Consider the following 12,045-nt stretch of genomic DNA (forward strand, 5'->3'; position numbering starts at 1 on the left):
TAAGCAATGGTATACATCAAAAGATCTATCAAGCGTTGGTAAGAAATTACTGTGCTTGAAAAAGGAACAAAGGTTGAACGTAATGTGAATAAATAGCTAAGCTTAAATAACTTCCTCTTTTCCTGACTTTGGAAGTACATAAAGACCAGACCTTGCTTGCGTTTCTACCCCAACTCCAAACTATACTGCTCATCTTTGAGGACAGGGACAAAATCTTATTACCCTTTTCTTTCACCCAGTGCATGGCTCTTAAGCTTTTTGTACCTGTAGATTACCTACGAGTAAGACTTTACCTTTTTGCGTGATGTATCAATAGTTGGAATAGGCATACATTCTCCTCCAATGGCATCCTAAAAATAGAATTATATACAAATGAAAACTTTCCTTCCTATGTATGCTTATGTCTACACAAAATAAAACATAACCCAAACTTTACAGACCTATCTAATATGATCCATTTTCAAATATACAGTCCTTTTCCTGATCTATGGCTCTTTGAAAGTAATATTTTGAAGCACACTGTTAACGTATTTACCATTGCTTTTCTTTTTCTGTCTTCAGGAGCACGTGATTCCTTAAATGTTGATTCAAGTCGAATAAACTGGAATATAAATACTAAGATGAATTGCTATTATCACCTACAAAACCCATACAATCTATATAAACTGAGAGGCTAATGATAAGGCTACTGTCAAAACTACTGCAACTTAAATTAGACTAAATTTAGCTGCCACCTTTAACTTCAACTTGAGTGACCTTTTCGGTTAAATCAATTCAGATGATAATAGTTTTACCACCACCTACTGGAGGCAGAAAACATCAACATTATAACACAATAAATATGACTGGTTACCAATAGTAACTTCTGTGTAAGTCAAAGAGAAACTCAGACCAATTACTCAAGTTTTCAGATCAAGTTTTAGTAATCTGAATTTAGGATGAACAATCAGTATTATTCCTTTAGGGTTTGGGTAAATATTCTTTTTAAACAAATCCTAACAGACTACTAAGACAGCTATGGAGAGTTGTGAATTTCTTTGGTCTAGTTTAACTTAAAAAAAAGGACTACCACTAAGGTTGTAACTTTACCTTTTCTATTTCTTTCAACCTCTTAGAAGACCCATCTACGGATGGGGAATGGGACCTCTTATGTGCAACATTCTTAGTTATGTTTGACATTCCATTAAGATGTGGCTGTCCCTGGGCAGGGTTGTGGGGTGTTGGGATTCTAGGAATGACATTTCGTCCTACTACAGTAGGAATGGTGCACACAGCTGGGGGCGATACGGCTTTTACTGCAGAATCAACTTCTGAAAAGGAAAAAAGAAAAATTCTAGCAATTAAATATATACATAGTAGAATGGTTATTAACAAAAGTGCAGATACCTACTTGCACCAATGACTGGGATAGACAGTCCTTGAGCTTGTGGCACACTCAGTGGCTTTTCCGCAATTACAGCAGCAGGCTCAGTATTATTCCTATTAAAAGTGTTGAATTATCATTAAATACTTTGTGTGACTTATTTAAAACACTCATATTCTAACATTCAGGATGACTTCTTTCAAGTACTCCTACTTTAATGTTCCATTGGAGGAAGAGAAAAGCGGAAAAAAGGCAGAGGACTGAGTGAAAAATGAGAAAAAACTGAAAAGACCTGGGCATTTCTGTGTACTTTTAAAGTCCTACATATTCATGAGCTGATACCACGTCCCACAGGATTACAACACACTGTCAAGTATTTCTAGTCAGAAAATGACTAGTAACTGCTAAGGTATTTTAACAGTTAAGATACTTAGCTAAGGACAGAAAAGTTTACATCATCCTCAAACTGAAGACTGAAAGGAAAATTCTGAAGTGCAGACCTTTCTGTTTCTCCTGAAGGAAGAACGTCAGGCTTGGAAGGTTTGTTTGCAGACACTGGGGAATTAAAAGGAGTTCCATTATCAGTGTCTCTGGAGCTATCCAAACAATTGCTATCCAGAGATGATCTTTTGGATTGAGGTCCACCTGAACTTCGACTGACATCAGAAAGACTTTGCTGAAAGAGGGAAAAGCAGTTAGGATTTCAAAAAGCAAATGAGAATAATTACTGGTTTCAATTCTGAAGCACATAAAATGAATCTTTTGTGATGAATGAAGGGGAGATTTTAGTTCTAGACTGAAATGTACTTTTCTTTCCTTTTTTTCTTAATAGGTTTGGGAGCTGTGAGAATGCCAATCTGATCCCAGGAACATCTGTCTGAGGGGAACCATACTGGAGAGTTAACATTACAAACTCACCTTTTTCTTCTTTTGAAGAATCTCTGCGGGAAGGTAGTGATGAAGTTGCTTTTTTTTAACATGAGTTGCTTCAATTTTCATCCCTTCCTTTAGCATGTTTATATTGTTTGCCTGTCTGTACACTGTAACAATGTTAGTATGTTAAATGGGCAACTTCTTCCTCAACCAGGAAGTCTGTTTTCTTTTCCCAAAATGCATATATTTGACATGTCCCCATAATCTCACAAACATACATACCCACTCTGCTTACAGAACAAGTATTTTTAAAACATTTTCATTTCACAATCCTATTTAAGTACCAACTAGTTTTCCCATGTCCAACTTCTAAGACTTTTCAATAATCAAATCTCATTAAAATGCATGAAAAAAGTTTTTTCCAAATCCTGTTTACTGTTATTTTCCCAAAAGACAATCTCTTCTCATAATTACTCACCCAAGTCTAAGCTAATCCTTATACTAAAGATCCAAGATGCAATACAAGTTGTCATCCACCATGATGTTTCTTTTACTACACTAATCATAGAATATTGGACTGTCAGGAACTATCCAGAAGTACATCCTTATTGTACAGGTGGGGAAATGAGGCTCAAAAGCCCTGAATACTTGCTGATGGTGGAATACACACAGCCCTAGAGTCCCTTTCTAGCACTTTTCACATCTTGTAACAAAGTCAGTTTTATTAACCCGAATTATTTAATGTACGTTTAACTGTGAATACCAAATTAGATCATAAGCTTACTGAAGACACAGAGGAGAGGCTTCTTTTGCATAGTTAACTACTGTGAAATGTGGTACATTATCTCCTCGCTTGGGGTCTCAGAATCTCTATCTGGAGAAGAACATTCTATAAATCTACAACAAACAGAGCTTCCCAATCTCCTGCTTTTGGAAAAATGAGCCCAAATTAGAATGGAAAAATGTATATCCATGTTTTCATTCCAGATTGCTTATAAAAGCATCACCAGGAGTGCTTGTTCAACTTGCAGATTCTCTGGCTCCACTCCCAGAGTGTGGGATTCGGTAGTGCCGACGTGATGTACAGGAATCTGCATTTTCATGATAAATGTGAAAGCTAGTTTAGAAGAATTTAGAAAACTCAGATAAGCCAAGCCAAAAATATTAATAGTATGAATGTACACTATTCCAGATTAATACAACTCCAAATTTATAAAAGATACGTTAAGATATTCCAGAGCTGTTATTAGGGAGCTAGATGTAAAAGACACTCTTTCTCTGATTCTGAAACCTAATCAAGATTATCAAGTGCACATATCTGCGCACACTGAAAATAAAAATAACCTGTATAGTTTCTTTAGTCTTCTTTTTGTTCTGAAATAGATAATGCCATCACTTGGTGCAAAACTCAAGCAGTTCAAAGAAGTCTCCTCACACTATCCCCTAGACACACCTGGTTCCTTGACCTAAAAAGCAACCAGTTCTACCACCTTCTTTTTTTTAAAACTATATATCCTTCCAAAGATATTCTAGGTACTTACAAGCAAATGTGTTTATTTATTTACAGAAATTGTAGCATACTATACATACTGTTTTGCAACTTTAGCCCCACTTAATGTCTTGGAAATTATTTCACTATGCCTTTTTAAAATAGGAGCATAGGTTTTCATAATATGGATGTACACATTCATTTAACCAATTAACAAATCTAGCCAGCCAGATCCATGGCAGATGATACTGTGTTACAACCAAACTTGAGAACCATAGCTCCATGATGACAAAGTCTTACCTGTATCAGTAAACGACTGTATATCATAGGTCAGGTCTATGTTAACACTTTCTGCATTTTCAACTCTCCGAAAAATTATTCCAAGGAACCACATTGACACGTAATTATTGCTATAAAATAAAAAAATTTAATTTCCATTTATTTATTTATTATAATTTTACAGATGTCATTTGGTAATTCAAACTCAATCTCCATGGAAACATAAATACAAATTGCAATGGTTTGGCTAAATTCTTTTTTTTGTAAGTTTATTTATTTATTTATTGAGAGAGAAAGAAAGCATGAGCAGGAGAGGCGCAGAGAGAGAGGGAGAGAATCCCAAGCAGGCTCCGCCCAAAGGCTCAAACTCATGAACTAGGAGATCATGACCAGAGTTGAAATCAAGAGTCAGATGCTTAACTGACTGAGCCACCCAGTCTCCCTGGTTTGGCTAAATTCATTTTTTTTTTTTAAGCTTATTTATTTATTTATTTTGAGAGAGAGAAAGTGTACATACATACAAGCAGGGGAGGGGCAGAGAGGAGAGACAGAATCCCAAGCAGGCTCTGCACCATCAGCATAGAGCCCCATGTGGGGCTCAAACTCAGGAACTGTGAGATCATGACCTGAGCCGAGATCAAGAGTTGGATGCTTGGCTGTGCCACCCAGGTGGCCCCCCACCCTGGTTTGGCTAAATTCTTAAAATTGACACCAAAAAACACTGATCAGTTACCCTGTGTTGCAATAAAGAGGATTAAATGGCTTTGAAAGTAACATATCAAATATATTCATAAAGATGCTCCAAACTTGTGATGGGAGTTTCTGCTGGGGTCTGTGGGCTACCAACATAGCATATACTAGTTTTAATGTAGGACCACTCATGTTCAAATACATAATGTATCATCATCCCCCATCAATGTTTGTTAAATGACAATGTCACAACTGATCTTAAATCATGCCTGTTGTCAAATAACATTACTTAAGAAACACAGTATTAAAAAATATTTAACTTACTCTTTATGATGTTCCTTATTTCCTGGGAATGACTGGGGATTTACATGGGCAAGAGTAATAAATTCGTTCCGTTCCAAGTTTCCAACAAGCACACGGATTTTAGATTCTACTAATCCAACCCTGATATAGAAGAGTGGACAAAATTTTTCCATATGAAATTTGGAAACTACACCTAAGTAACCCAAAAAGGCATATGATAGCTATGATGCTTTACATGTTCAATTAAAAAAAAAAAAAAAAATTCAGTCTAATATATTAGGGACTGTTTAAAATACCATTTAAGTAAATGACAAGTTACTTTGTCAATTTCTATGTCCCCCCCCACCCCTTAAAAGAAATGATCTACTTAATGAATTCCTAATCTAAACTACCCTGCCTGTTTAGACCATAAAATAGTCATGATCTCAGTATGAACAAAAACTGTTGATTTTTTTCACTTTCAAATCTTGTATCTAAACCGTAAGGCTAAGATATGTTTAAATCATGTGAACAAAAAAAGCTAGTAACTGGCACTAAATGAAATAAAACATGCTGATTTTCATAAAATTGGTACTAGATATTACATTTAAAAAAGAATTCAGTAAAGTCAGATCAGATACTACTAAAATATAGAAAGTTTCATCAGGTATCTGCAACTTTATTTTCTATCTCATTTAACACATGTGACTGCTGTCAGCTATGTAAATTTACAATGATTTTATTAATTAGAAAAACTACAAGAACATTTTTAATTATTCAAACACTTGAAAAAGCTTATACATTGCAATTGTGTGTGCTTCAACAGCACATTTATGAAACACTGAGTTACTACTCAGTGTTGGTCAGAGAGTAAGTATTTTGGGCTTTGTGGCTATAGAGTTTCTGTTGTAACTATTCAACCCTGCCATATAGCAGGAAAGCAGTCATACACAACATATAAACGAGTGAGTGTGGCTGTATTTCAATAAAACTATTTATAAAAACATGTGGCAGACTAGGTTTGGCCCAGATCATAGTTTCCTGATTCCCAATCTAGACAAATGAAATACGTTGTTTTAGTGAAAGGATTCTTTTCAGTGCCTCTTTAATTATCAATAAAATAAGCACTAAACTTTGGAAGCAAAAGTTAAGACAGTATTGTGTTTTTCTTTCCCAGAAGTCAGACCCGAGGAAAGCACAGCCATCTCTGGTGGCCTAATAGCTTCTGCCTAATAGAGTTAGGGATGTCTACACACTGGAGGCAAAGGGCATGAACTTAGATGTACTAGAAAGAAAGCACTGCTCCTTGACCAAAAATGCCTCTCTGTTGACAGAAGCTTTCATGTCCCTAATCTCCTAAATTAAAAGAATATATAAAATATCTTTTCCTTTTAGTTTTGAAGGGGAAACATGATGGCAAGGATGGAAAACTTGAGCCTAGGTATCAGAATTGTTTGAAGTGCCTCACAATTTTGCTTAAATCTGAGAAGTGGCAAAGGCAAAGAACATACATATATCCTTATCCTGTATTACCTCTAATTCTGAAACATTCATTTGATGGCATTTCTTAAACACTGATGCTCCATGGTCATGTATAACAGTCACTAATAAGATTTAATAATTTTAGTGATAAAGTATTTTATAAACCTAAAGTGTCATATAAATGTTATCACTACAAATTTAAGTACAGAACTTGAATATCACTTACCACTCTAGATGGTTTTCTTCTGTTGATGCACTGGCAGTCAATACTATATAATGTCTGTGAAGAATTTTTAGCAACAGTCATGGAAAAAAAAAAAGCCAGAAACATTGTTAGGTCTGCTTTTCCATCATTATTTTTTCTTTCTTCCTCCCAATGAACATAAGAACTAATGCAGACACATAGCTTATGAAAATTAGAACACGCTCTGATTTTCACAAAATCAATTCTAGACACTATAATCAAAAATCAATTCACTAAAAACAAAAACACCACTAATAATGGGTGAGATACTACTAGAATACACAAACTCATCATTTAGGATTTCTGCTAACCTATTCTCTACCTCACTTGAAATGTAAGGGACAACAGTCACCCATCATATATTAACTTTGTAAATTTAACATTCTTCCTTAAACACGCACACACACACAAAATGAAAAATTTCAAATACCTATACTTTTGAAAAAAATTTGGTGGCTCAAGTAGTTTGGACCAGTCTGATTTCCCTTGAAGGATTTCATCTGTGACTGCAAGACCTAAATTAAAAACGAGACAGAGACTGATTTTGAAAACTGGCTATTTTATTATCAGTTTCTGTATCAACCTACCCCCAAAATCTCTAACCTCAACAAACTCTTGAGTAAAAAAAAAAAAAAAAAAAAAGGAATTTCTCATAACACAAAAATCAATTTCAAACAGATTGGGCTGGCTCCATTTTGGACTTAATATTATATTTTAGAAAGCTGACTACTGAAAAAATACTACTGAAAAAATTTGAAAGAATTTTTAGAAATAACAGGCATAACTGAACTTTAGAATAAAACTGTTGTAAACCAAAAACTTGTGGGAATACATAAAGGGCAAAGGGCCAACAAGTTTACCTTGTTTAAATTCTTCTACCATTACTGTTCGAGTTGAGGTGGACACATTATACGTAGAATTCTGCTGTGGGTAGGCAGGGGTGATTATGGGCATGAGATGATACCTATCTGATGGATTTACCTGTGAAATTAGAAGCAGAATAATTGATCTATTCTCCTATTTCAGTTGTCCTCACTTCATTTCCCCAAAAGTCTGAAGAATATGAAATATAAATTTAATACTACAGTTCCTCAATTCTAAGAAGTACATTTTCCCTCCCCAACTACATTTATTTCTGAAGTCAGATGTGTCTGATAGTCAAAGGAAACTCTGCAGAAGTTTATTTTTCCCCTGAAAAGCTGTTAAATGGATGGTGCATCTTATAAACGATGGTCTCTTAAAACCAAGGAAACACAGTATCAGAGCTGCAGAAAGCATTAATCCAATGGTTTCTCACTCCTCTTTCTGCACCTACTCAATGGGTAATTTCCCCTAGGTAACTCAGAGGAATGAGCACTCAATCTAAAAGCAAATTAAAATGCAAGGTGAGAGTTACACTAGCTTAGAACCATGAGTCTGCTTTAAACTGCACTGCAAAGTAAATCTTTTATATACTTCAGCACTTTTAGTAATTAATTACTTGTAAGTTTTTAGCAACAGATTACGACATTTTGGTTGATACACTCACTCATCTAGTCTTATGTGGGTGATTTTTAATGACATAACATTTGGATCAGAATTTGGAACACAGGTCATCTTCACCAAAAGACACAGCAGACAGAAGGAAAGAACTATAGCTACACAGAAGGAAGATGAGCAGAAACAAGAGAAATTATCTTTAGATTGCAGTTTAGAGAATCGTCCTTTTCTTAAAAGGTTTAATTAATTTCCATAATAAGTCACATACCCGAGGATCCCAAACAGGCAAATTCAAATTGCTTTCTTCTGGTTGCTTCAGCAGGACAGGATTTGGCCATTCCCTAACATGAATAAGGCAAATTAACTGACATAGGACCTCACTTCAGGAACCATAAAAGTCGTTAGACTCTGTTTCAACTTTCATATGGCAAACGTTATGGCTGGGTATTTGGTATTTAAAAAAAAAAAAAAAGTGGGCAAGGGAAGGAAGTACACAAAGGAAAAAGCTGCTTATTTATTTTTTATTATTTTATTTTAATTTTATTTTTTTAAAAGCTGCTTATTTTAAATGTATCTTCTGAAAGGGCAAAACAAATACTGTTTTGCTCATTAAGCTGTAGCTAATTTAAATCTGAATTTTCCCCTTCCTTCTATTTGCTTTTATGGATTTAACTGATAATTTAATAGCAGTTAAGAGCTGACATTAACTGAAAATACTCCTAATAAATCCATGCAGTAGCTATGATTATCACCTCCATTTTACATAGGATATGTTAACCTCTACATAGCTAGTAGTCAGCAGAGCAAAATCTATCATGACCACTCTCAAGCTAAAAGCCTACATTTACAGAAACCCTCAATGCCAGAAGAGAGCAACATCTGGTGTCTCATCATTGTCTCAAATTTGACATTTTTAAACTTTTAACTTAAAAAGAATGTAAGACAAGAGAAAACGTCTCTGCATCACTCTTAAATTGCCAAACAAATTTACATACAGGGAGAAGTTAATAAGATAGTGAAAGTATGCCCATAAATACTTACCATTTGGAAAAAACTAAAAAGAACTTATGAACTAAAGTAGAAGCTGCTGCATTTGGATATAATTGGCAAGTTCTTGCAACCAGCATTGCCCAGGAGACACCACCAAGAAATCCCAGCATGTTGGAATAAATACCACGTCCTAGAAAATTAATGTTTTGTTAACTATTGTTAGGATCTACTATCCATGACATTCAACTCTAAGGAATAGGAAAACTTAGTTCCTAAGATTGTTGCTTAGTTATTGAAATAACATTACTATCAATAAGCAGACCTTCATGCTAGGCCCACAGTTCTATTAGTAAGCCATTAACTGCATCTTATCCCCCTATTTTGCCCTCCAAAAACAGACCCCTCAGTTCTCTGCCCCAGTTCTGACTGCCCAAGCAGGCTCTACTATAAAACATTGGAATTTCCCACTTTTCAATAGCTATGGTTGAGAAAAAAATGAAAACAAAGAGGAAAGATATCTGGAGGGACTACAAGTAGGAAGAATAAACATTTCATTAGTTATATTCATGGGCATTTAAAAATCAAGTGTAAAGCTGGACTAATTTTAGTATTTTGCAGACTTTGGGTACCTCTCCGTAAAGTACAATACACCATTGACAGTACTCATTTTTCTTATGATTGTTTCTTGTAGCAATCTATAAAATATTACCATATTTGATCAAAACTACTAAGTCCTCAATTACATAATAGGACATTTTTTTTTTAATGTTTTTATTTTGAGAGAGAGCACGTGCACAAGCAGGGGGCGGGCAGAGAGAGAATCCCAAGCAGGCTCTGAGCTGTCAGTGCAGAAGAGCTCGACGTGGAGCTTGATCCCATGAACTGTGAGACTGTGACCTGAGCCAAAATCAAGAGTCGGATACTTAACCAACTGAGCCACCCAGGTACCCCAACATAGTGTTATTTTATGTCCCACTAAGCAAGCAAGAGAAAAGATACAAAAATTTCAATTTCAGATATGTTAAATGGGTAAAATATACGTCTAAGGATTGACAAAACATGTTATGTAATTTAATTTGTAAGGAAAAAAAAATTGTGATATCCCTTTCTTGCAACTTACTTTATCCTGACTATACCAGGTAACTGAGTCCAAGGATAACTCCTATTTGCCTGAGGTCTTTTTAGATATATACTTCCAACATGGTAGCCACAAGTCATATGTACTTTTTTTTTTTTTTGTAATAGCTTTATTGAAATATCATTCACATACCATAAGATTCATCCATGTAACAGATTAAAATTAATGGCTTTTAGTATTTTCACAGAGTTGTGCAATCATCACCATAATTAATTCTGGAACCCTTTCACCACCCCAAAAAGAAACCTTTAGCAGTTGCTCCCCTCCTATCTGCTCCCAGTCTTCCCAGACCTAGGCAAATACTCATCTACTTTTTATCTCTCTACATTTGCCTAATGTGAACATTTTATATAAATGGAATTTACTTCAGTCCTTTTTATTGTCAAGTAATATTCCACATTATGGCTATACCTATCACCTTTAGTTTATCCATTCATCAATTCATGAACATGAGGTTGTCTCTACTTTTTGGCTATTATGAAGAATGCTATGAACATCTGTGTACAAATTTTTACATGAATATATGCTTTCACTTCTCTTAAATTTTAATTTGATTAAAAAATTCAGTTTCTCAGTTGCACATTTCAAGTGATCAATAGCCACATGGTTACTTTTGGACAGCACAGAAAACATTTCCATATCACAAAAAATTTTATTGGCGAGTGCATTTTTAGACTATGTAAAACGTGGTGCCAGAAGTATAGCACTACTTAAATATAATGACAAATTATGAAAAATGTGCTGTGCCAGCTTAGGTTTGGGCCTTTTATGAACCATACCCTATGTATATATATATAAATTAGTTCCAGGCTTTACTAGGAAAGTGTTACAAGGCAAAAACAGAAAGAAGCTGAAACTATCACTATAGGCTCTCCACTTAATAACTTTACCGAATACCTACTATAAATTACACTCTGATGGTAATGGGGAGACAAAGATGAATAAGATGGTCCTGCCCCATAGAGAGCATGAAGAACAACGAAGGTTTCACTCCTCAAGTTCTAACTCATTCTGACTGGCTGGCTAAAACCCAAGATGGGAAGTCAGGAGTTTTTAGTTTTCAATCAAGCAAGAAGGAGGTATGGTCACATATCAGATCACCATAACCACTGTACCTGAAAAAGAAACAGATTCTCCAAAATTTACTGGACCTCAATCCCTAACAGTATCAATAGGTTCAGGAATTTTCATATGTGCTTCTATCATTAGTAACTGAAAGCGGTAATTTTACAGTGTAAACTTAAAAGATCTGGGATACTTACGTTTTGCCCATAATTTGACTGCTCTTAGGGTGAGTCTAAAAGTTTCTTTATTTGGCACTAAATGCAAAATTTCATCAGTAACTCTACATCCTGAAAAAGATAAAGCATTCATTTTTCATTATGGAACAACATCCAGTTAATTCAGATGGCTTCTAATTTCCAGACTCTCAAAGGTTAAAAATATCAAAGATAATAAAATGCGAGGGTTTATTTTCTCTATGTATTTGAAATTTAGCACTTTTAAGAGAAATCACTTTGCTTTTAAAGAATTAAAAAGCACATGGGTAACGTAATTCAACATTAAAGGAAGACATGGGTCTGAGTATCTTTAGCTTTCCTCAACATTTGACTTTACTGTTAATCAAATGTCCCCGACTTACAAAACTTTTTCCTTTAAAGTAAACCTTATTTCACAAACACTGTGATTTACTGTTGGACCCTGAAGTACAACAAAAATGCAATGATTAAATAAAA

General features: G+C 34.9%; 1 protein-coding gene across 3 annotated transcripts in view; it reads right to left on the minus strand.

Moving 5' to 3' along the window:
• The window catches only part of PAPOLG (poly(A) polymerase gamma), a 32,384-nt gene that overhangs the window by 5,783 nt on the left and 14,556 nt on the right, over nucleotides 1-12,045 (minus strand). The window contains exons 8-21 of one of the 3 annotated variants that reach the window (XM_058684004.1): nucleotides 11,572-11,661; nucleotides 9,223-9,361; nucleotides 8,450-8,522; nucleotides 7,563-7,683; nucleotides 7,133-7,217; nucleotides 6,685-6,738; nucleotides 5,019-5,138; nucleotides 4,026-4,135; nucleotides 2,282-2,403; nucleotides 1,864-2,039; nucleotides 1,391-1,479; nucleotides 1,090-1,310; nucleotides 536-601; nucleotides 294-350 (exon numbers count right to left, since the gene is read on the minus strand). In XM_058684004.1, coding sequence (XP_058539987.1) covers nucleotides 294-350; nucleotides 536-601; nucleotides 1,090-1,310; nucleotides 1,391-1,479; nucleotides 1,864-2,039; nucleotides 2,282-2,403; nucleotides 4,026-4,135; nucleotides 5,019-5,138; nucleotides 6,685-6,738; nucleotides 7,133-7,217; nucleotides 7,563-7,683; nucleotides 8,450-8,522; nucleotides 9,223-9,361; nucleotides 11,572-11,661 — 1,523 coding nt within the window. Of the gene's footprint in view, nucleotides 1-293; nucleotides 351-535; nucleotides 602-1,089; nucleotides 1,311-1,390; nucleotides 1,480-1,863; nucleotides 2,040-2,281; nucleotides 3,328-4,025; nucleotides 4,136-5,018; nucleotides 5,139-6,684; nucleotides 6,739-7,132; nucleotides 7,218-7,562; nucleotides 7,684-8,449; nucleotides 8,523-9,222; nucleotides 9,362-11,571; nucleotides 11,662-12,045 lie in introns of those variants that run through there. The other 2 variants (XM_058684006.1, XM_058684005.1) reach the window with 2 other exon arrangements.

This window comes from Neofelis nebulosa, chromosome 9 (genome assembly GCF_028018385.1).
Source record: "Neofelis nebulosa isolate mNeoNeb1 chromosome 9, mNeoNeb1.pri, whole genome shotgun sequence".
Lineage (NCBI taxonomy): Eukaryota > Metazoa > Chordata > Mammalia > Carnivora > Felidae > Neofelis > Neofelis nebulosa.